The sequence below is a fragment of the Chenopodium album genome, chromosome 14, assembly GCF_948465745.1.
Source record: "Chenopodium album chromosome 14, dcCheAlbu1.1, whole genome shotgun sequence".
NCBI lineage: Eukaryota > Viridiplantae > Streptophyta > Magnoliopsida > Caryophyllales > Amaranthaceae > Chenopodium > Chenopodium album.
In genome coordinates this window covers 10,086,404-10,110,409 of record NC_137847.1, presented here as the reverse complement: position 1 = coordinate 10,110,409, position 24,006 = coordinate 10,086,404, and the positions used below count along the sequence as shown (strand labels likewise).

The 24,006-nt window shown below is 32.8% G+C and overlaps 3 protein-coding genes across 3 annotated transcripts; all 3 read left to right on the top strand.

Moving 5' to 3' along the window:
• The first annotated feature begins 1,231 nt into the window (after positions 1–1,231).
• On the top strand, positions 1,232–2,776 carry LOC145577759 (uncharacterized). Its single transcript, XM_081635212.1, has 2 exons — positions 1,232–2,256; positions 2,683–2,776. Exons 1-2 carry the CDS (start codon positions 1,232–1,234, stop codon positions 2,774–2,776), a joined length of 1,119 nt encoding a protein of 372 aa, XP_081491338.1.
• Positions 2,777–6,756: 3,980 nt separating this feature from the next.
• On the top strand, positions 6,757–7,338 carry LOC145577758 (protein FAR1-RELATED SEQUENCE 5-like). The gene has a single exon (XM_081635210.1). It carries the CDS (start codon positions 6,757–6,759, stop codon positions 7,336–7,338), a length of 582 nt encoding a protein of 193 aa, XP_081491336.1.
• Positions 7,339–19,449: 12,111 nt separating this feature from the next.
• On the top strand, positions 19,450–20,933 carry LOC145578872 (uncharacterized). The gene is made up of 3 exons (XM_081636168.1): positions 19,450–20,122; positions 20,204–20,386; positions 20,499–20,933. The coding sequence occupies exons 1-3, from the start codon at positions 19,499–19,501 to the stop codon at positions 20,709–20,711; spliced, it is 1,020 nt and encodes a 339-aa protein (XP_081492294.1). The 5' UTR covers positions 19,450–19,498; the 3' UTR covers positions 20,712–20,933.
• The last annotated feature ends 3,073 nt before the right edge of the window (positions 20,934–24,006 follow it).

Genomic DNA, 24,006 nt, shown 5'->3' with positions numbered 1-24,006 from the left:
CGCTAAGGCTGCCAACGTACCTCCGTCCACCTCCACCTAAAGGCTGCCGACGCGACTGCACTGAAATTCCGTTGCTTGACTGCACTCAACTAATAATTGCATAATTGCATTCCATCTTTACACCACTGTTCGCACTCCATTGTTACACCACCATTCGCACTCCATCTTCCGGCGCACGGTAGCAACCGCAATTCCACCACTGAAGTTCGATTTTTCATTCAATTGTTGGAGAATTCTGCAATTGTAGGATTAAAACCCTAACTTTGGAGAAGCTAAGGCCGCGCGAGGTATTAATTTTTTTTTCTTTCAGTTTCGATTTTCCATTCAATTGCTGTTGTAACTATGTATGTGGTACATATAATTCATAAAAATGAATGATTTTTGTTCATAATCTTCTGTTTTATTGAGGTTGCATTGCCTTGGTTGTTTTGCTATATTATAAGAAGAATACTGTTATAAAAATGCATAATGATTCAAATTCTTTTCAGTTTTTCTATTGTATCTATTTGCATAAAATTTGTATCTTAATCGTCTTGTTATACTGGTTAGTTGATTTGGCTTGGAGAGCTTTGTTTGAGATACGAGCAGTTATATATAGTAGTTCTTAGGAATTTGATTTTCCCGCAAAAGTTCTGTTTTGTACCTTTGTAAAAGGTGTATAAAATATAGTATATATAAGCTTACCCCACATGTAAGGATTCCTAAAATAATTGCATGTGAAAAAATATGTGCTATAAAAAATGACAGAACATGAATGTGGAAGCTCTTCAAATTTGATGTTCATGCTGCTCACATTAAAAAAAATAGTAAATGACTAGTGGTCCATGTTTCTACTCTTTACTTTGTATATTATATTGTTTGTGCTTAAAAAATGAATAGGAAGAGCTTATTGCTATTGTTTAATGAATATGATATTTGTTTTTTTACACAATATTAATATACTCTTGCAATTTATACATATATATATTTTTTATAGATTTTGTAAATCTTGTGGTTATATTCCAAATTTCTTTTATATAAGCTTTACTTATGTGATATTTTTAAGTTAATTACTCTCAATCTTGTTTTTCGACTTTTATACAATATTACTATACTCATGCAATTATTGTTTTATTTATATATATTGTTTTTAGATGTTATAAATCTTGTGGTTATATTCCAAATTGCCTTTATATGAGCTTTACATATGTGACAATTTTAAGATTTGAGGTCTTGTTCTTGGTGGTTAGAAATGGATCGAAATTGGATATCAACATCGAAGCCGGGTGACCCTGAATATGAACCAGGGGTTAAGGAATTTATTAAATTTGCAGTAGAAAACAGTGGAGGCCGCTCCAAGCTACGTTGTCCTTGTTTTATGTGCCATAAGTTTTTGCATAAGAGACCCGATGAAATTCTCAATCAATTGAGTAAATGGGCATTTGATAAAACATATACCCGTTGGATCTGGCATGGAGAGTTTAGGGACATACAAGATAGTGGTAGTGGTGAGAAAAGGGATGATGTGCCCGAAGTTCATAATAATAATGAGGGTGATCGGTTGGAGGACATGTTGCATGCAGTTGAGGATCAATTTGATAACAACCCTTCCGTGTTGGAGAGCTTGTTAAACGACTCTGAAAAATCATTGTATGAAGGTTGCACCAAGTACACAAGGTTATCAGCCATACTCAAATTATACAACCTGAAGGCTGGTCATGGTTGGACAGACACAAGTTTTAATGTGTTATTGGAATTGGTGAAAGACATGCTTCCCAAAGACAATGTCCTTCCTATTGGTACATATGAGGCGAAAAAGACACTAAGCTCTATGGGTTTACCTTATGAGAAAATTCATGCTTGCCCTAATGATTGTGTATTGTATCGTAATCAATATGAATCGTTAGAGAGTTGTCCAATTTGTAAAGCCTCACGGTATAAGAAAGGGGATCGGGGAGTACCTGCCAAAACATTATGGTATTTTCCAATAGTACCAAGGTTTAAGAGGTTATTTTCAAAAGCAGAAGATGCAAAGAAGTTAACCTGGCATTTTGATGGTCGTGTAGACGATGGAATGCTTAGACACCCGGCTGACTCTCCGCAGTGGAGGTTTATTGATGCAAAATACCCCGAATTTGCGCATGAAAAACGTAATTTACGCCTTGCATTGTCTACAGATGGTTTCAATCCATTTAGTTCCATGAGTAGTACGTATAGTACTTGGCCCGTTATGTTGGTGACCTACAATTTACCCCCATCATTATGCATGAAGAGAAGGTATATTCGAAAGAAAAAAAAATTAAAAAAAACAAAAAAAACAGGAATCATTTGGCGCAAAGATTTAATGCAGCATGCAGGTAGCTAGGATTTAAAAATTTGATTATTCGAAAGAAAAAAAAATTAAAAAAAAAAAATTACCCATTTGAGACCGGTTATCATACATGCATGGTCTTTACACAAACGCTGTATATTCTTTTTAAAAAAAAGAGAGACTGCCTAACTAAGAAAGTGGTCTTAGTTATTTCAAAAAGAGAGATCGCCTAAGTAAAAAAAGTGGTCTTAGTTTGGTATACAAGAGACCGCTTTTCTGACAAAAACGGTCTCTTATGCTTCTACAATTTCAAAATATCAACCACCCAAAGAGACCGTGTTTGTCAGAAAAGCGGTCTCTGGTATAGCAACTTAAGACCGCCTCTTTACAAGCGGTCTCTTAGCCAAAGAGACCACTGAGCTAGAGACCGCCTCGAAAGCAGTCTCTTTGGCCTTTTTCAACTGGTCTCTTTGGCCTTTTTTGTAGTAGTGCTACCTTATTCCCTTCCCTACGAACAAAACACCACGAAACGGAATCTAAAAAACTACTAACATGATAAATATCATCAAAGATAATATGAAGGTTGTTCCTGCCAACTTCGTGTGATGAGAGAGCGTTCACAAGCTCAAGGCAATCGCTTTCCATTACCACCCTTCGATAGCCATAGTCTACTACAGTTTTCAGCCCCAAAAATAAAGCCTTAGCTTCAACAATTTTTGCATCCCACCCATACTCCACCTGCCAAGCTGCTGGTAGAGTGCTAGCAGCACCTCCCCCCTTTCATTTCTGATCACTGCCCCAGCAGACGCACCACACCCCTCCTGTGTGCCACCATCTACATTCACCTTCACCAAGCCCTCGTCTGGTGGTTTCCACCTTTTCCTACCCACCTTGCCTTTCCTCACAGCCCCTTCCTTCTCATTATTCAGCTCACGCATAACTTTAGTGACATATTCCATCGTCTTCACAGGATCATAAGCCTCTCCTTCGAATACGCAACAATTTCTAGCATTCCAAATAGCCCAGCACATCGAGACAAATAGAGCATGCTCCTCGCTAGGCAGTTTATCAAAACATGCCATTGCCCACTCCCTAAACTCAATACACCCACCTCTAACATCCTCCCCCAACTCACATTTGTCCCAAACTAATCTCGCAATAACACAATCACGGATGCAATGTAATTCAGATTCATTCTCTACTCTACAAACACCACATAAGGCATCCTTGCTAGGAATCCTCTTACTCAACCCCAAAGAAGTAGGAAGCACTCCTTTGCACGCCCTCCAAAAGAATATTTTAATTCTTGGGAGGGTATTCACACTCCATACCTTATTCCAGAATGAAGAAGCGCATGACGAAGATGCCTCCGAGTCGAGCCCACTATCACCAAAAATAGCTCTATATGCCGAGCGAACCGAATACTCGCCACTCTTCTCAAGGTCCCATCATATTACATCTTCAGGGAGCCTAGTGCTAATGGGAATGCTCAATATTCTATCACACTCAAAAGGAGGGAAAATCTCCTTTATGAGTGGGATATTCCAAGAGGCCGTAGGGAGGTGTATCAGATCACACACCCTCATCCCCTCCCTATTCGTAGCACAAGGAGAAATGATCCTCCTAGTTTGTGTATTCGGGATCCAAGGACAGCCCCAAACCGGCACCTTAAGGCCATCCCCAATCCTCCATCTCATGCCACGTTGCACCACCCATTTAACACCCCATATTCCACGCCAAGTATAGCTAGGATTATTTCCAAGCTCCGAGCTCAAATAATCCCCATTCTCAAAATATCGAGCCTTCAAGAGTCTTGCTATCAAGCTGCCCGGATAACTTATAATTCTCCAAGCTTATTTTCCAAGTAAAGCCGCGTTGAAATATTTAAAATCTCGGAACCCCAAGCCCCCCATCGATTTCGGTTCACACAACTTCCTCCAAGCTATCCAATGAATCTTCCGCTCACCCTTTTTTTGCCCCCACCAAAAGTTTGCCACCAACGACCTCAACTCATCACAAAAAGAAGAAGGGAACTTAAACACACTCATCGCGTAGGTAGGGATAGATTGGGCAACAACCTTAATCAACACCTCCCGACCCGCTTTAGATAACATTCCCCCCTTCCACCCTTGTAACCTTTTACATAACTTCTCCCTAACACCCTTCGTAATCACCTTTTTAGACCTCCCCACAACCGTCGGAAGGCCTAGATATTTATCATGAATATCTACCATGTTAACCTCCAAAAGACCAGCTAATTCACCCCTCCTTGCTTCCGAGACCCCCTTACTAAAAGAAACAATCGTTTTGTCCAGATTCACCATTTGCCTTGACGCCTCTTCATAACATTGGAGGATCTCTCGAATTACAGAAATCTCCGATCCACCGGATCAGCTGTAGAAAATATAATGCTATCATCTGCAAATAGTAAATGTGAGATCGAGGGAGCCGTCGAAGCAATTCTGATCCCATGAAACCGGCCATCCAACACAACAAACCCGACAACGCCTCAGCACATAAAATAAACAAATACGGGGATAGAGGATCACCTTGTCGTAAACCCCTATCCGGAGTAAACTCCCCTGAAGGTGCCCCATTTATAAGAACTGAAAAAGTAACCGACGACACACAATGCATGACTCTATCAATCCAGAAATCTGCAAACCCCATTTTACTCATAACGGCTCTCAAAAACTTCCATTCAACTCTATCATAATCTTTGGCCATGTCAAGTTTCAAGGCTAAGGAATCACTAGTACTTGTCGAATTCTTCATATGATGAAACACCTCAAAAGCAACCAGAATATTGTCTGTTATTAATCTTCCAGGAGTAAAGGCACTTTGATTCACAAATGTAATATCAGACAAAATAAACTTCAACCGATTGGCAAGCACTTTGGTAATCAACTTATAAGCCACATTACACAAACTAATAGGGCGGAATTAAGTCATTTTATCCGGAGCTTTCTTTTATAAATGAGTCCAAACTAGTTCGGGGTTTTAGATAATTTTTTGCGCAAATTATAACATGCACCCTTGTGCACACAGAACTACGTGCTCCACTAATAGGACGCTGACACGTAGCTCCTTCTACGTGCACACAGAACTACGTGCACCACCAATAGGACACTGACACGTAGCTGCTTCTTTCCTTGCTGTTTCTTTCCTTATTTTGGCAACGAATTTCCCGCGTTCTTTCCTTTTTCAATCCTTTCCTTATTTCTCCATTTTTCCTTTTGAATTATCATTTGAAATTTTTCTCTCGTCGATTTTCTCTCTCCTCTAGTTTTCTCTCATCAATATTCTCTCTCAGTTATTTTCTCTTTTCGCTTAATTCAGTGCTCTTCTCACCATTGTTGATTGCTTTGTTCATCCTTGTTGTTCTTCAATCTTGTTTTTTCCATGGATTTGATTTCTGTGCCTGAAGTTCTTGATAGTGGAGGTAAGATTTCTGAATTTGATTAATTTTCGTTAATTAGGTTTTTCCAATGTGATTTTTGAGCAACTTTTAATTATTGCTAATTATTTGAAGTTATAATAATTATCGTTTGTTTTTAATTCATTGTATAATTAGGTTTTATTTAGTTGCTTATATTTGAGATGAGATTGTGATTTTTTATTTTATAGTTATTAGGTTTGTTATTTTCATGAATATGATTCTGAACATTGAATAATTTTTAGTTTTAATTAGTTGTATTTTCTATTAATTTATTGATGAACTAATCACATTATTGATCTATTATTTTTAATCTTCTGTAATTTTTGATTAGATTTTTATTAATATGATTCTGCAGTAGTATTATAATAATTTGTGTTGATTTTTATCATTTGTTGATTAATCTGTTTATTAATGCTTGATTTTGAAATTTCGCCTCTTTTGATTTCTTGCTGAACAATTTATGTCCAGAATTTGATAGATATACGTATGTTTTGTTCAAAGTGTTTTGAATTTGATTTCTGATTTATGAATTATAATAGATTTTGAACATTGTATAATATTTAGGTTTAATTAGTTGTATTATTCAATTTATTAATTGAAGAACTAATTAAATTATTGATCAATTTACTATTAGCTTCTGGAATTTGTTTATATTGTATTTTATTATTTTGTGATGAATTTTATCATTTTTTGATGAATTTAATGAATATTATTTGTTTATAATTCGTATTATTCGTATTATTAGTATTTTAAATATATTATGAACACTGTCATGTTATTTTTTGAATCTTTATTTCATTTTATTGAACCTTTGATCTTATATATATTTTAATATAGAATTGTACAAGTAATTATGAACATCTTATCCTTTTTTTTGAACTTTGTTCTTTTATTATTGAACTATATTAATTTTTGTTATGCATTTTGTTTGTTTATTGCAGTTTATAAGTATGAAGTTGTTTATAAGGAAAGTGAAAAGTCTGAATTGCAGTGGAAACAAGTGAACAGTGATGCGGAGGCATATGAAATGTATAATGATTATGAATTTCGGCATGGATTTAGTATTAGGAAAGGGAAAGTTCGATATGTTGGTACTTCAAGTGTTTGGAGAGGCAGAAATTATGTATGTTCAAATGCTGGTTTGAAGGATACTTCTTCCAAGGTGCCTAAGAAGTATTCTAAGTTGGATTACCGTACATGTTGTGAAGCTTACATTGATTTTGTTATTGATGAGAAAGGTGTTTGGACTGCTGTTAAACACAATATGGATCACAATCATGCTATGATACCTGTTGAGAAAAGACATCTCCTTAGGTCTCAAAGGAAAATTCAAGGTGAGCATTTGAAGTTCATAAGTACTATGAAGGCTAGTGGGGTTAGGGTTACGGATTCTCTTCGTTCTTTAAGGAAAGAAGTTGGTGGATCTCCTAATCTATGCTACACTGTTACTGATGTTTACAACGCTTTAGCTACTGAAAAAGCCGGCAGATTAGAAGGTGGTGATTGTAATGCTTTGATCAAGTCTTTTGCTGCAAGACAAGCCAAGGAGAGTGACTTTTATTATGAGTTTGAGGTTGATGGAAATCATGCCCTTTGTAGTGTATTTTAGAGGGATGGAAGAATGCGAAGGGATTATGAAGCTTTTGGTGATTTGATGGTGTTCGATACTACCTATAGAACTAACAAATATGGCATGAGTTGTGCCCCTTTTGTTGGTATGAATCATCATTGTAATAATGTCATGTTTGGAATGGGTTTTGTTCTTGATGAAAAGACCAGCAGTTTTGTATGGTTGTTTGAGGCTTTTATGAGATCTATGGGAGGATGTCGAGATCCCATAACCTTAATGACTGATCAAGCCCCTTCAATTGCTGCAGCAATTCGACAAATATTTCCAAGCACCCGGCACCGTTTGTGCACTTGGCACCTTGGTGAGAATTCAAAGACCAATATAGGTGGACTCAGAATATTAAAAGGGTTTCCAGAAGTATTCGATTATTTGCTTAAGTACTGTGAAGTCTTGCTGAATTTGAACATTATTGGCCAAGGTAAGCTTTCTTTAATATTATTTGAACCTTTTATTTTATGTTTTAAACTTTTTTGTTTGATATCTGAACTATTGCATTTACATATTTGCGGAGTTAATTTTATTTAATTTAACCTGATTTGTTCTTTTTGAACATTAATTATATATATTTGAATTAAATGTATTAAGTTTTGAACCTTCTTTAAATATGAACTATTTATTATTTATTTTCAACATTTTTACTTTTCATGTTTAACAAGTGCATATGAATGGTATTATTTATGTTTTGAACTTTTGTTGGTGTAATTTGAACAAATATATTATCATTTTGTTTATTGATTTGTTGTTTTTTATTTTTAATAGAATGATGACAAAATACAAGTGTTCAGAAAATGATTGGTTAAATCACTTGTATGATATCAAAGAGAAATGGTGTCCTGCTTATTCAAAAGATTATTTTTCGGGTGGAGTTTTGTCATCCCAAAGGAGTGAAACAACAAATCATTCTGTTTCCAATAGATTGAATAAAACAGATGGTTTGAGTGACTTTTACAGTACTTTTCTTGATGTTATATCAGAGTGGAGGAGTAAAGAAAGTAAGCAAGATTTCCGTTTTTTGAGGGGTAACCGTCATCTTGCAGTAGCTAATGTTCGTTTGCTCATACATGCTAGGGAGATTTATACTATTTCTGTGTATGTTGTTTTTGAGGATCTTTGCTAAAGGAATTGCGTGTTGTCAAGAGCGGAAGCATGAAGATGATGAGACTATTTGTTATTATGTTTGGAGGCCAAATAAGGACATTATTAGGCATGAAGTTACTTATGAAAATTTTACTTTCAATATCAATTGCACATGTAAGTATTGGAGTGAAATGGGGTTGTTATGTGGACACTCTCTTCGTATATATAATATTCATTGTGTTCAAAAGATACCAGAACAGTACATAGTGAAGAGGTGGACTAAGAAGGCTATGTGTAGTCATGTTTCTGATGAAGATATATGTCAAGATGTTAAAGTTGTTCCTTCTGCTGTTTGGAGAGTTCAAATGGTTAGGAAGTATGTTCAGTTAGTGACATCATGTCAAGAAGATCTTTTAGCAAGAACTGAAGTTGAGTATACTTTTCAAATGTTACGTGAAAAGGTCGAAAGTGTGCTGGGTCCAATTGATATTGAAGATGTTGAAGTTGGTGAAGAAGCTAATGAAGAAGTTGATGAAGAAGGGTTCATAAATAATCCAAAAATAGCTAGGAAAAAGGGTGAAAGAAACTACAGGCCAAAAAGTACTGTTGAGAAAGCGTTTAATAAAGCTAAGTGTTGGAAAAAGAAAGTAGATAAATATAAAGATGAAGCCAGAGCTACTGTCCAAAAATTGGTTGTTGAGGTACTTTTGAACCCCTTTTCTTTTTATCTGAACTTCTGTTATTTTTTATTGAACAACTTATAATTTTATTTTATTTGCAGGTTTTAGATGATGATGGAGATCCTTTGATTTATTCACATCCAACAACACAAGGTTCAAATCTCTCTGTTCTTCCAAAGAGAAAGAATGTTCAAAGTAAAAATAGTAAATCTTCAACCAATGCTTCTCATTCGTCATCGGCAAATGTAAGTATTTGTTGAACATTTCAATTGTTTTTTTTTATACTTTTCTAATATATATGTTTAATTTAATTTTTATTTTTAGGTTTTTGGTGATGGTGTTAGAACTGGTTTCCAATCTTCAAATGGAAAAGGATTCAAAAATAGTAACCCTTCAACTAAATTTACTCAGCAATCTTCATCTAATGTAATTATTTTTCCAATTTTTTTTTTTTTTTTTTGAACTTAATTCTTTTACTATTGAACTTTTGATATTAACTTTTGAACTTGTTAATTTTGTAGGTTTTTGAAGGTCATTCATCCAACAATTTTCCAAGACCTAATTCTTCTCAGCCATGCTCATCTAAAGCTTCAAATACATTTTCAACAACTAATGTTCAGTCTTCTTCTGGAAATTTCTCAAGTGCTTCTCATCCAACTTTCAAATGTAATTTTTTTATTGAACTTTTTCAAGTTTTTCTTGAATTTGTGTTTTTAAATTCTGAACTAACTTGTATTTTTTTTGTAGGTTTTTGGTCATCAAGCTTCAACTAATTCTTCTCAGCCATCCTCATCAAAAGCTTCAAATTCTTTTTCAACATCTAAGCCACCTTTATCAAATGTAATTTTTTTTTACTGAACTATGTTTTGTTTTTGTTGAACTTTTTTGTTTATATTCTGAACTATCTTGAATTTTCTGTAGGTTTTTGCTCATCAAGCTTCAACTAACTTTCCAGCGACTGTTTCTCAGTCTTCTTCAAGAAATGTATGTTTTTACTTATTTTACTTTAATATATTTTGAACTTTTGTTTTGTTATTTCTGATCTTTTGATAATTTTGTAGGTTTTTGAAGGTCAATCATCAGATAATATTCCAGTACCTAATTCTTCTCAGCCATCCCCATCAAAAGCTTCAAATACATTTCCAAGAACTAATGCCCAAGCTTCCTCTGTAAATTTAACTTCTTTACTCTTAATATTTTTTATATTTTTAAAAAATAATTTACTAATATAAATATCTTTACTCTGTAGGTATGTGGATCTCAAGCTAAAAATACAAAATCTTTCTTAAGAGCTTCTCAGCCACCTCTATCAAATGTATTGATAATATTGAACTTTTTAATTTTTTATTTTGAACTTTAAATTTTATATTCTGAATTAATCTGAATTTTCTGTAGGTTATTGGTCATCAGTCTTCAACTTACTTTCCATCAACTGGTTCTCAGTCCTCTACAAGAAATGTAACTTTTTAACTGAACTGTTTTAGATTTTTTTTGAACTTCTAATATTATAATGTGAACTTTTAACTTTTGTTAGGTTTTAAGTGGCTCTCAAGGTAAAAAAAGGAAATCATCTGAAGTGAATTATAACAGAGGTTTTCGATATGAGACCAGTAAATGGTTTCAAGTAAGTATGGACATTTTGTTTCTCTATTCTGAATATTTTTGTTTTTGTTTTTGTATTTTTGTTTTTTATTTTTATTTTTATCATTTTTTCGTTTAATTTTTGTGTTTCTAGTATTTTGATGCTGGTCGCAATGCAAGGAATGAAGGGTCTCGTGGTGTTGGATCTTCTAATGTTTCAAATTATGATGAAATGTTATCAATGTTTGACAAGACAAGTAATTCTTAGTTCATTATTATATATGAATATATTTTCATAGGTTTTCAATTTGTAAGAATATTCAAATTCTTATTAAATTTCAATACATACGAATATTTTTATCATTACTTTTAAATTGTTTGTTATTATTTTTTTTATTTTTTATTATACAAAAAATATTGACAAACATATTTTATAAAATGAACAACTACACTTCAATATTTGAACATAATTTTAATATCAACAACTATACTACAAATATTACATATTTAAGTCAATCTTAATTCAAATTGAAAATTCAAACAACATTTGTCTTTCAAACTAAAAATTTAAACACACCAAATAAAATCACAGTTTCTTGAAATGTCATTAAATTTAAATATTAATTCTCCTCAAGTCTTCTTCTTGCTGCCATTTTCACTCTGTACCCTTCTCTATTGGTGGGGCTTAAAATTATTTCTGAACAATACTGCACCCTAAGCTTTCTGATTTGATCAACCTGAACATGTAAAAAAAACATATAATTATGAACAAAGTGTTAAATGTTTTGAACAAAAAAAGAAAAAATATGAACACTATTGTTGAAACTCACATCATTTGCTTTTAAATCACATTTCCATTCTAGCAAAGGTTCTGCTGTGTATGTTTCCATACGTTTCATCACATAAACACCACAATTCTTATGATCCAAATTGCTTCTCCATTTCATCTTGATCAAGTCAGTTTTGAAACTTAAGACTCTTGCAACATCACTTATCGCATAATCTTTTGTTCGCATGAAATATGTAAAAGCCTCCAGCTGATAAACAAAATGATAAATTATTTGAACACCTGAGCACAATTTACTGAACATCTGAACACAATTTACTGAACACAACTTAATAATTTAGAAACTTACCATCTTTTGTGGATTATCTTCATACTTTGTAGATGCTTTCACATTCATTGGAAGCTTTCTGTTATCAATCAAATCAATTGTACCTTTGTACATGTTGATACACATCAAGTAGAAGTGCTCATATGCAGGCCACTGGAAACATGAATTCCCTAAATTTTTTTATGTTTTGAATTCCACTATTATTCATTTCATAGCGCAATCTTTGAGCAAACTTCTCATGTCTTATTTCTTTGGTAGTATTTGCACTTGCACCTTTGTCTGTGCATACAATCAACTGCAATTAACAATTCAAAATAATGAACATTTTTTATAAACATAATGAACATTAAAAAAATATATTGAACAAGTTATATAAAATTATTTATTTTTATTTGAAACTGTTTAAAATTTATTTTCTTACGTATGGCATTGTGGAGAAGTATATGCTATTTCTTTTGCTCTTGAAGTTCAAGATATGAGCCCAAGCATCAATAATTGTTGTATCGATCTCTTCATCTGTTCCAAGTGTCTTCATTTCTTCCCTGTTGACACTGTTATCTCCATCATGGTACATCAATTTACTGTCAATACAAAGAAAAAAATTAACAAAATTAAATTAAGATTTATTTTATTATTTGAACTATGTAAATAATTATCTGAACAATTATATTGAATTTATGAACAAGAGATTTAAATTAGCAAACTTACTCATTAGGCCCATCACTGAATGCATAATCAGACAAGGTTGCATGCATTGCACTAACATTTTTGAACAAATCTTTGTATTTCATCATGAATGGGGACTTTAGACAAGCTGGCAATTTTATCACTTCTCTTCTTGGTCTTTTGTTCGCATTAACTTCCTGTACAGTTGTTTTTCTAATATAACAATATAAAAGTATTGTTAGTTTTTTGAACTATATATTTATGTAACTGAACTTTAATTTTATTTCTAATGAACTTTATCATATATATATTATTATACAGTTACCCCTTTGATTTTTCACAAACTTTGTTTTGTTTTCCTGCTTCCTCTTTAGATCTGTACATTTGAACATACAGTTAAAACATTTGAGTACTTAAATAAAAATATTTGAACACAAAAAATTAATATAGTAATTATATCATTCAATACTTAGTAAATACATAAATATTTGTAGTTTTTCTGATTTCATTCAACATATTTATGCTAACTTTTTCAGCTTCTAACCTAGTTGTCCAAAAAATTACAGATTACCATTTTTCTTCCAAAAAGTTACACATTACTTCCAAAATATTTACATATCATCTTCTTTTTCCTTTCTACCCTATTGCCCAAAAAATTACATATATAAGTGATGTTCGGATAGAATGACATTACCCTTCGTGATACTGAAAGTCCTTTGAAATTGGCTTGCCCAAAATATCATCAAGTGTTGCATCACTGGTTCCAAATATGTTTGAAAACTCACTGGTATCAAACATGTCTTCAAAAGGTAGTTCAGATGATATTCCAGCTCCAACAGGTTCTTCACTTTGTAAAGGCACCTCCACTGCCTTTGATGTTCCTCCACCTTCTGCAACTTCTTTTCCATGACCTTTCTCTCCTCTACCTATGGTAAGTGTTAGATCAAGGGTACGTTTCTCAGCAATAGGACCTTCTCCCCTTTGATCTCCACTTTCACCACTTTCCATAGGACCTGCACTTGCTCCAATTTGAGCATCTTGTGGTGTTAGAGGATCCTCGATTTCCAACGACCAAGCTCTTTGAAAGTTGAAATCCCTCCCTAGTTTCTCTTATATCCTTGCTTTTCCTTTCTCTTTTTCTATTCTTTTTTCAGATTCTCTTCTTTCTACTTCTTTTTTCTCAGCTTCCTTCTTCTACAAGTACTCTCTTTCAATCTGATCAATAGCCTTTAAGAAAGACTCTGTTCCAAAGAATGCTTCATCTTCACTTAAACTGGAAGCATCATTCCTTTTTTTTCCAATAAGATTTTCAACACTTTTGATAATCATGTTGTTTGGGAACAAGTCTTTTCCTAACTTCAATTTGTCAGTCATTTTTAACACACAACTTCCCAAAGTCTTGACAATTTCCATCAATTCATCCATAAATTCCTCCTGATTTCAACATCAAATAATAAACATAAGCTTACAGTATTCTGAATATGCAGTAAAATTTTATGAACAATGAAAATTTATAGATTGAATAATTTACTGATTTTAGAATGAAATAATAAATTATTATTTATTATTTGAACATTAGAAAAAAATATTTGCACATTTTACATAAAATTCTGAACATATAAAAATAAACTTTGAACATAAAAGTAACTGAACCTTGGATGGCTGATTTTCATTGATTGGCATAGCTTCATTGTCTTGTTGTTGAACTTTTGCTTGATGTTGTGCAGGTATTTCTATTCTTTGTAACACACTACCTAATCCAAATTGTGACTTTGCCTCCAATTTCATTCTCTCTTGAATCATATCTCTATTCCAAGCCGAAATGATTGGGTATGTTCTCGGTTGCTCAATACCTCTTTTTTGCACTCGATCACAATGCAACAACTGTCCCATTAAAAAGGCAGACCAAGACATTATTCTATTATGAATTTTTAACAAAATTAAAGAAACCTATGCATTAAAATTTTGAACAAAATTCGGAAAACTTTTGAACATCTAATTATAAGTTATAAGGTATATGAATATAATTTTTTAAAATGTTCAACAAACATAACAAAAATTCTTTAAATAAACACAAGAACATCAGGCTTTAAAATTTTGAACAGTTACACCAAAACTGTTGAACATATGAACAAAAGCTAGGCATAATTCATATTAACATAAGGCAAAAACATTTTGAACATATGCAATTTTAATTTTGAACTATTAGGGATACCATTTGAACATAATGCAGTAAAAAATGAACAAATAAATAATAATAATAACAAAACTGAAAATCATACCAACAAGAAAGGTAGTGGTCCCTTAAAAAAGCCCTTTGTGTTTTTCTTCCACTCAGGTACTGTGGAAATCAGACTTTGTAGGACATACTTGCACCAATTCAATTCCTTAATCTCAACACAATCTTGAATTGTGTGTAGGAATTTGTAGTGGCGGTGAAGGTTTTGGCTTGTTTTCATCATTGAATTCACAGCTAGCACAAGGAAATCTATTTTGAACATCTTAGTTGCTTCTCCTGTGTTCTTCTCTCTTGATTCAATTTCTGTTGCAACATATTTCCTTTTATGCAATGCTTGCTGATCTTTCTTGTTTTTCTTTTCTTCATCAGTTTCATACTTCTCAAATATCCATTGGGTTCTAGGGCTACCAGTTTTACAACCCCAATTTTCCCTCCACCTCCCTCCACCTCATTAAAGGTGTCACGATCTCCATATCTTCATCTTCTTCCTCTGTCTTCTTTGGTTCTTTTTCAGAAATAACCTTTTCACCTCTAGGCAATCCATATACAATCTGCACATCATGTTCATTTATCTCTACTGATTTGTTGAATGGTAAGTATAGAGTGCTACTGTTTTCTTCAAAATGCCTCAACAGCCAAGCACAAAATACGGCATCATTTTGTGGCAAATTCACAGAAAGAATTGCCCCAAAACCCATTTCATCCACTGCTTGTTTTTGTTGTGGGGTTAAGTTTGCTACAAACTTCATAAACTTAACATGTCCCACTCGAACACATAGCTTCTCTTCTTCATATATCATAACTTCATCATCATCATCAGTCAAACTTACAACATCTTGATCTTGATCAATAAGTTCATCATCTTCTTCAATTATTCTCTTTCTTTTTTTCTCAACTTTCTCAACCTTTTTACCTTTCTCCTTTTTCTGAACTTCTTTTTCCTTCTTCTGAACTTCTTTATCCTTTTTCTGAACCCCCTTAGGTGATTTCTTAACAACCTTTTTAGAAGATTGTCCACCTTCCTGTTCACCAGTTTTTTCCTTGATCTGAACTCCCTTCTGTTTTTTTTAACACCCTTTCCAGATTTCTGAACTTTGTTTAATTCTTCTTCTGGAATTTCATGTTCTTCATCACGCTGTTGTTTCTCTTTTTCTGGTGTGTTTTGGCTGCGCAACACTCTTGTTGATGTATTTTTTGTGTTCTTTCCTTTTTTTGTAGCTATGTGTTTTTTCCTTGTGAAAGAACTGATTTTATCGTATAAATAGTTATAGTTAAAAAATGTTAAAATTTATGTAAATTAAAGAACTTTACACTACAAAAAAAATGAATAAATAGTATATAAAGTAGTTACCTCTTAGATGTTTCCTTGGGTTGGTTAGTATTGTCACCATCGCCTTCATCATTATCAGAAGTTGTTGAAGGTGGTACAATACTTTGTGGAGGAGTATCAGATTTTTCCTCGGGTTGTTTAGAATTTTCTGGAGGGAGTACAAAGTTTCTATAGGTTTATCAGAATTTTGTGAAGGTTGATCAGAAGATTGTGGAGGATTATCAGAAGTTCCTTTAGGATGTTCAGAATTTGCTGGTGGGAGTTCAGAACTATCTTGTGGGTTCTGATTCTCAGTGTTTTTTTCTGTTCCATTTGGGTTTTCTGGTTCAGAAGTTTCTAATGGGGGTACAAAAGTTGCAGGATGTTGTTTAGAAGTTTCATGTGGCTTCTCTTTTTCATGTTTTTTTTTCTGTTTTTTTTGGCTTTAGTGGTTCAGAAGTTTGTATAGGTTGATCAGAAGATTGTGAAGATGGTTCAGTGTTCCCTGTTTGATCAGAAGTTTTTGGAGGTTGATCAGAAATTTGTGGAGGTTGATCAGAAGTTTGTGGAGGTTGATCAGAAATTTGTGGAGGTTGATCAGAATTTCTAGGTGGGAGTTCAGAACTTTCAGGGTGGTGTTCAGATGGAAGTGGGGACTCTCCAGCAGTTGGACTGTTAATAAAAAAAATAATAAGAACAGAATAAATATATCTAACTAATTTAAGAATATAAAGCAAATTGAAATTATATGTTTACATGCTAAAATATGAATGGAAAGCAAACTGAATTGGAATATGTTCACTTATTATATTTTGATACTCAAAAGTTTTAGATGGGTTGTTCAAAAAATAATCCAAACTTAATCACAATATATTAAGATTAATATAGAATTGTGTGTTGTTCAGTGGTTGTTGTTTATTGTTCAAACTTTTTAAAAGGGCGTTCATAAGATAATGTAATAATGTAATATTAACCATAATATATTCTAATATAAACTGAAATATATAAAAAATGTTCAGAAGTTTTTAAAGGGTATTTAGGACATAATGTTCAGTAATTTTTGTGTGTTGTTCAAAATAATATAAGGGTTGATCAAAAGACATATTCAAAACATAAGCACAATTATTAAATTTGGAAACAAGTATATAATAATTTATATAAATTTGTGTGTTGTTCAGTGATTTTTGTTTATTGTTCAAAATGTTTTGAACGGTGTTCATCAGTTAATAAAATATTTAAATGTTAATCAATATATATACCAATTTAAACTTAAATAAAAGATTTTTAGTGGTTATTCGTTGTTGTTCAAAATATTTTTAAAGGTTGTTCAAAAATAAATCCATACATATTAAAATTAATGAACATGCAAGTAAATATAGAAACATAAATACACAATTGTGGGTTTTTCAGTTGATTAAAATAGATGTTCAATGCTTTTTTCAGAATTTTTTGTTCATACAAACAACATATATAAACATTAAACAGGAAACATATGAATCAAAATATACCTGTTTGATGGACTTTGTGAAACTTGTTTGTTTAATTCTTCCAATATATTTTTATCAACAATTGGACTTGCTTTTATATCTTCTAATTTCTTCTTTTTTGGTGTCTTGAGTCTAAACATCCGGCTTAATGTCCTGTTCAAAATATTTTTGTTTTAAATTAATTTTCAATTTTAAAAATTAGGGTTTCAATTACTCATTTTTTTTTATGAATTTGAACAATAAATCACTTACATATCTTCATCTTCTTCAGTAGACGGAGATTGATTCGATTTTCTACAAAAAAAAGAAAAAAAAATAATTATATTGATTATTAACTATTTCAAAAAATTAAAAGCGACAACAATTTAACAAAATCGTATCATAATCAAAGTAATTGGAGTGATGTTCACCTTTTTGAAGGTGTTTTCGGTGATCCTTCGTCGTTCGCATTAAGAAGTTCAATTAAGGGTATTTTGGGATGAAATTAAGGTAAATCAAATATAATTCCTATTTTACCCTTTATATGCTCTGATTTGGCACAATTTTAAATTACACTAAAACTTTAACCAATTTTCTTACTACTAATTACTAAATGAGATTGAGATATACGTACAAAACCCTGCTGTTTTAGACCCCCTTCCCTCCATTTTTTTTATTACATCTCTCAAGCCTACTACTGAGTCACTAACGTTCTTCGTTAACGGGTAATCTTCCTTTTCTTTTCTTTTGAATCTTTTTCTGATGAATTTTTGGATCAAATTCTCTGTTTTTCTCATGTGTATCAATCAAGATTCTGGATGAATTAAAATGTCTGGTGTTTTTCTACACTTATTATTTTTTTTTTATCAAAACCTGTTCAATTCGTTTAATTTCACCATTGATTCTCTGTTTTCTTGGATATTTTTCATTTTTATTCCAGTAGATGAATAATTTAATGACTGAAATGTCTTATAGATTTAACCTTGTTTCTTATTTCAACTTCTTCAATTAGTATATAACAGAGACGTTCATTTATCAATCTTGCAAGTTTTTAACATAATAAAATTCTTGAGAGTTTTTGTCATGGAATATTGCTCCTTTTTTATGATAAGTTTATAAATTTGACCAATAATTGAAAATAAAACTCATATAAGTATGTCTATTAAACACTGATTTTGCTTGGGTTTCTTTGCCAATTTGATATTAGAAGTATATCCTGATCGTTTGTTGAGAGCAAATCTCAGTTCTTTCTCTGTTTTTGATGCAATATTTTTTGAAATGCATAGTAATTAGAATACCTATGACAAAACCCTATTTTTTGTAACAATAATTGTACGTTGAATTCTGAATTTTTGACTTGAATTTTCTCTCTTAATTGCAGCATCATAACCTATGGACCGAATATCGGAATTACCCGTGGATGTTGTTTACTACATTTTAGAAAAACTGTCTATAAAAGATGCAGCCTTAACTGCCAGCTTATCAAAGACTTGGAGAGAGATATTGAGAGCATACAAAATCATAAAACAAAAGGTATCGACTATTATGAGTTTTCATTGTCTGTTGGACGTGGGCAATACCGTGAATTGAGGGACATTTTTCCTTCATATGCAACAAGTGAGTTGCAGATAATGAAGAATTTACCTGTCAAAACTCTCAAAATAAATTTGGCTTTAACTGTTGCTGACGATTCTCGTATTGATAATACGATAGCCTTGCTCAGCCAAATTAAGGCTGAGAACCTGATCATTACAGTGCAAACCTTTGACTCTTCAAGAGTGAATGACAACCTTGATTTTTCGTACTCTAATCTATTAGAGTCTCGATGGTTGCAGTCTCTTACTTTAAAAAATTGCCGTTTGTTGTCAGCTGGCAATGTGAGGCCCAGGCTGTGTACTTCCTTGCGACGTCTGATGTTTTCATATGTTACAGTGGACAATGAAGTGATCAAGGCATGTTGTTGTCCCAAAGTTGAATTCATAGAGTTTGAATTCTGTACCTTTCTAATGGAAACTTTTAAGCTTTCAGTTTTTCATATGTTAAAGGAAGCTTCAGTCCAGATAAAGTATCTTCATGCATTGAAAGTTGTTGACCTGAGGGATTGCAATAATCTGAAAACCTTTCATTATACTAGTTTCTATACCAGGTGTTTATTCAGTTCAAATGCTAGCAAAAGTATCAGGAATCTCACCTTATCTGGTTCCACTCCTCTGTTTCAAGACTTTACAGCTGCTTTTCCAGATATTGAGACTGCAATAATTCAAGCAATTGGAGAATTTGGAGACTCGTTCAAAGCAGCTAATCTTCATCTGAGGGAGTTGAGTTTATCGGTGTTTTCATTTCTCAACGACATTACTGTTGAATGTCCTAGTTTGAGAAAATTCAAATTTTCTGGTGATGGTTGTGCAAGGATGAAAGTCAACTGCCCCAACCTAAGGCAGTTGCATTGGACAGGGAAGTTCCCAACTTTTCTGCAACAACAAGTACCGTCTACCTGCTCTATCACTTATACTTGGTTTGATATTAGCGAAATTAACACGTCGTGGTTCATCAGTTTAAGTGAATTTCTGCATCAGATAGGCTTAGGGGAGCACAAAATTAATCTGTGTTTCGGTGTATTCTTGCATATGGTGGGTACTTCAAATTTCTGACTTTTAATATCTTTGCTCATGTACTGTTTCCTTATTGTGATTTTTGTTTGATTTTGCTAGGCTGAGTTTGTTCTAGATGACTTTGGACCAAAAATGCAAACTTCTCAACTGAACAATATCCACATAGATTTGGAGATGCAATATGCCAACACGCTATATTCTGCAGCTCTTGTGGATGGCCTAGTTTGGAGCACCCATCCGACTACCTTAACTACAGCTGGTTACTCTTATAATACCATTAAGGTACTTTTATTCAGTGTTAATTTCTGTTTAAGGTTATGCACTAGTTAAAGCTGCATCTTTTATGGAATAAGACTAATCAGCAGAGTTATTCTGTTTTTTCTTTGATTTGCAGTACTTATATGATAGGTTAGAAACACTTTCCAGAGATGCATGCTGCACTAATCGTTTCTGCAATAAATTCTGGTGGCATAATGTAGAAAACTATCAAGTTTACAATAAGGGAGGAACTGAAGACATTAAAGGAAATCTGGGGACTTTGCTGGAGATGTATGATACACTTGAAATCGAGCCCTGTTTCAAATTTATGTGGCGCTCTAGTCCTTGAAAGCTATATCGTGATTTTCTTATTGGAAATTAGATTGTAGTTTGATTACTGATTTACTATTTTTAAGTGACTAGGCTGTTTGTAAACTGCTAAATGGTTGTACTGCATATTCTTCTGCATCTCAGTTACAAATATTAACTTTGGTATTATTTGATCATCAAAGGAAGTTATATTGTGTATTCATAAGCTTGGACAACCTATTTAATGGTTGTGTTGTATATTCTTCTGTACTGCAGTACTATATAGAGAGGAAAAATAATGATTGTGAGATTCCTTCAACGTTATGTCACGAGCACAAGACAGTGTAATCTGCCATGAATAAAGAAAGGGGAAGGAAAAGAAGGGGGAGGGAGGAGAAGAGGAGGGGAGGGAACAATGGTGAGTTGTCCTTCCAAATCTCTCCATTGTTGGAGGGATTAATTTCCTACAATTTAATCCCCCTCCATTTCTTTCCTCTCCAATTCCCTTCCTTCCTCATTTGTTATCTAAATGAAAGATTCGTCATCTCTTCATTTCTCTCCATTTCCTTTAATCTAAGCTTACTTTCATAACATTTTCATTCTTCAAAATCTTTCTTTGTAATTTAAGAGTGTGTACCTCAAGATGCCGAGAACCCCATATTGGCGAAACAATTTGAGGAGCCATCACAACTCTTTTTATATAATATAGTAAAAGCAATGAAAACAATTTAGTTTAGCTTTTCACAAAATTCGTTGAAAATATGAGTAAGTAATTGGTGAAAGGGAATTTTACCTAATTGCTTTCTGTTTTCTATTGTGATATCCAACTCTTGTCCGCGATTAGCATTCAACTTCTTTAGATTAGCTTGTGCTCTTGTGTCAACATATTGTTTCCTAATACTGTCTACATATAGCTAAAAAAAAATCATAGGATTTTGCGCTATAAACACCTTCAAGATAATCAAATTAACAAATAAAGAGGAAAACAATGTTAATAATACAATTAAGAAATGCTTACCAAAGTTGACAAAACTATATAATCTAGTAATTTTATCCACAAGTTGATCGCTTTGAAATTTCTCTAACTCCTGCCTCAAATCCTCCAAATTCGTCCGTAAATTAAATCAAAACATAAAGTGTCACTCGCTAGCTTGTTGCTTGTAGTATGGCATGTTGTTGTAACCTTCATTGGCATCCTTATACCTTGTGACATTGGCATGCCATCTCTAATCCTTCCGATTATTGTTAGCATAACCTTTTTTATTTTCATTTTTATTTATTTTTTTATTTTAATGTTTCGCGAGCCACAAGGGCGGCTGGGCGCGGTTGAGAATCGATCCCAGATCTCCAGAAACCGGGAGGGAAGCTCTAAGCACTTGAGCTATCCCTTACTCTCAGCATAATCATTTTATTTAATTTGGTTTTATGATTATGCTTAAATAAATCTTTGCTTTGATTTTGAGGTTACGAACCAAAGATGATTAGAGCGTACTAGGGAAAAATTGAATAAAGAGATCAGAGATGTTTATAAAGGTAAGATAACTTGGATATCAAGTAATTCATTATGAGTTTATGACTTAATACTACTCGTATGTTGTGCCAATTTTTATTTCAATAAGACTATTAAATTATACTTACCTTTTAAGGAAATATCACAAATATTGCACCTTTTCTATTTTAGGAAAAGAAATATTTGTGTTCACACTATAAATACCAAATATACCCTTACTTTTTCACACTTGATTTTTTTGTTTATGTATACCATCACATGGACAATCTTGTATTTTTACCTTTCTCTCTCATCATTTTTTCCACTACCAAAAATATTGTGCTAAGCTCCTATGGTGCAATAAAAAAAGAACGGAGGAAGTAGTAATTTTCCGTGATTTAATATTGAGTTTTTAGCCTTTATAGCTTTGCGTGTATGAAGGTTGCCTATTTTTATTTTTTTTATCATTTTTTTTTACAATGGTAAGGAAAAAAAACATTAGGAAACCCTCCTCACAAAGGAAATACCTAATGCGTCGGATAATTATTGGTTTCTAAAAAACACCTTTTTTTAAAATGGTAAGATAACAAATCATTAAGTTGCCCTCCTCACGAGGGGTATTCCTAACTTGAAACACCGTATGAAATCGATCAACAACAAAATGAGTTGGTTTCATATGATTCATAGAATTGTTTTAGCTCAATGGTATCAGCATAGATTACATAATGCATGTTAGTTGAACCAATAACTTGATACACAACACAACATCTGGATTCAACCTTAGTTTAAAACTTTAACCCTCACGGCCTCACCTATGAGGAATTATTGCATGGTCAAGGACCCTCTCATAACATAAACTCGATCGATTTTCTTAGCTTATAAAATTGAAATCGATCAATGAAATAAAAGATGTGTTTGAAGCAACACCAACAAATACTTAATTGATACTACCATAGTACCATACATATATTTATATTTTATGCTAAATAAAAATTTAAATTACTTGAAACTATATCAATATGTTTTAGGGGGCGTTTGGTTCGCAGAGTGGTATAGGTTTGGAATCAGGAATAGGGTTAAAGTGGTATCGGGTTGGAACTTGATACTTAATACCATGTGTTTGGTTCAATTCTGGAATGAAATATCATCTTCTTAATTTCATGTATTTGATACCTAAGGGAATGGAATGAGCCAAACCCACCTCCCCCCTAAGGTTTCTAAAACCCATACCTCATGGGTTTGAGGTATGGGTTTAAAAATCATATTTTTGACAACCAAATATATGGTATGGGTTTTGGTCATTCTAAACCCATACCTCATACCTATAATCCGCGAACCAAACGCCCCCTTAGTGTTTCAAAATTTCGAAAAAATTATTAACTTTCAAATTACGTAATAGGTATATAATTGTATGCGATTGTAATTAATAATCTCATCATCTTCATGACTTCGTTACCACCGTCTCCAATTAATCTGCATAAGAGCGAAAAAAAAAATTATAACAATGAGATAATAATTTGTGACACACAATAAACTATAAAGGTATGTTACATTGCATGATGAGTTACTCTATATAACAGTATATCGACATATAGTATACTACTATCATAAATAAATACATAAGAGGTTATATCAGACACGTATGACTTATCCAAAAACCAACTATGAATGAATTGGTATAAATACAACAATAATGTTGATATAGGGTTCAACAAATTAAATAGTAAAATCAAATACGTACCTTATTTTTTTTTATTAAATTTACTAATATCCGTAATAGGAAATGTACTCTTGAGTGAAATGTATTTATCCCGTGGACTAATTTGAACTTTTCTAGTCGTTTTCT

Excerpts from the sequence above, each read along its gene's own strand:
- LOC145578872 (XM_081636168.1), top strand. The coding sequence starts at position 19,499 with ATGGAAACTTTTAAGCTTTCAGTTTTTCATATGTTAAAGGAAGCTTCA. Across the intron at positions 20,123-20,203 it reads TCGGTGTATTCTTGCATATG|GCTGAGTTTGTTCTAGATGA; the intron begins GTGGGTACTTCA and ends TGATTTTGCTAG. Across the intron at positions 20,387-20,498 it reads ACTCTTATAATACCATTAAG|TACTTATATGATAGGTTAGA; the intron begins GTACTTTTATTC and ends TTTGATTTGCAG.
- LOC145577759 (XM_081635212.1), top strand. The coding sequence starts at position 1,232 with ATGGATCGAAATTGGATATCAACATCGAAGCCGGGTGACCCTGAATAT. Across the intron at positions 2,257-2,682 it reads TCATTATGCATGAAGAGAAG|CGGTCTCTTAGCCAAAGAGA; the intron begins GTATATTCGAAA and ends CCTCTTTACAAG.
- LOC145577758 (XM_081635210.1), top strand. The coding sequence starts at position 6,757 with ATGTATAATGATTATGAATTTCGGCATGGATTTAGTATTAGGAAAGGG.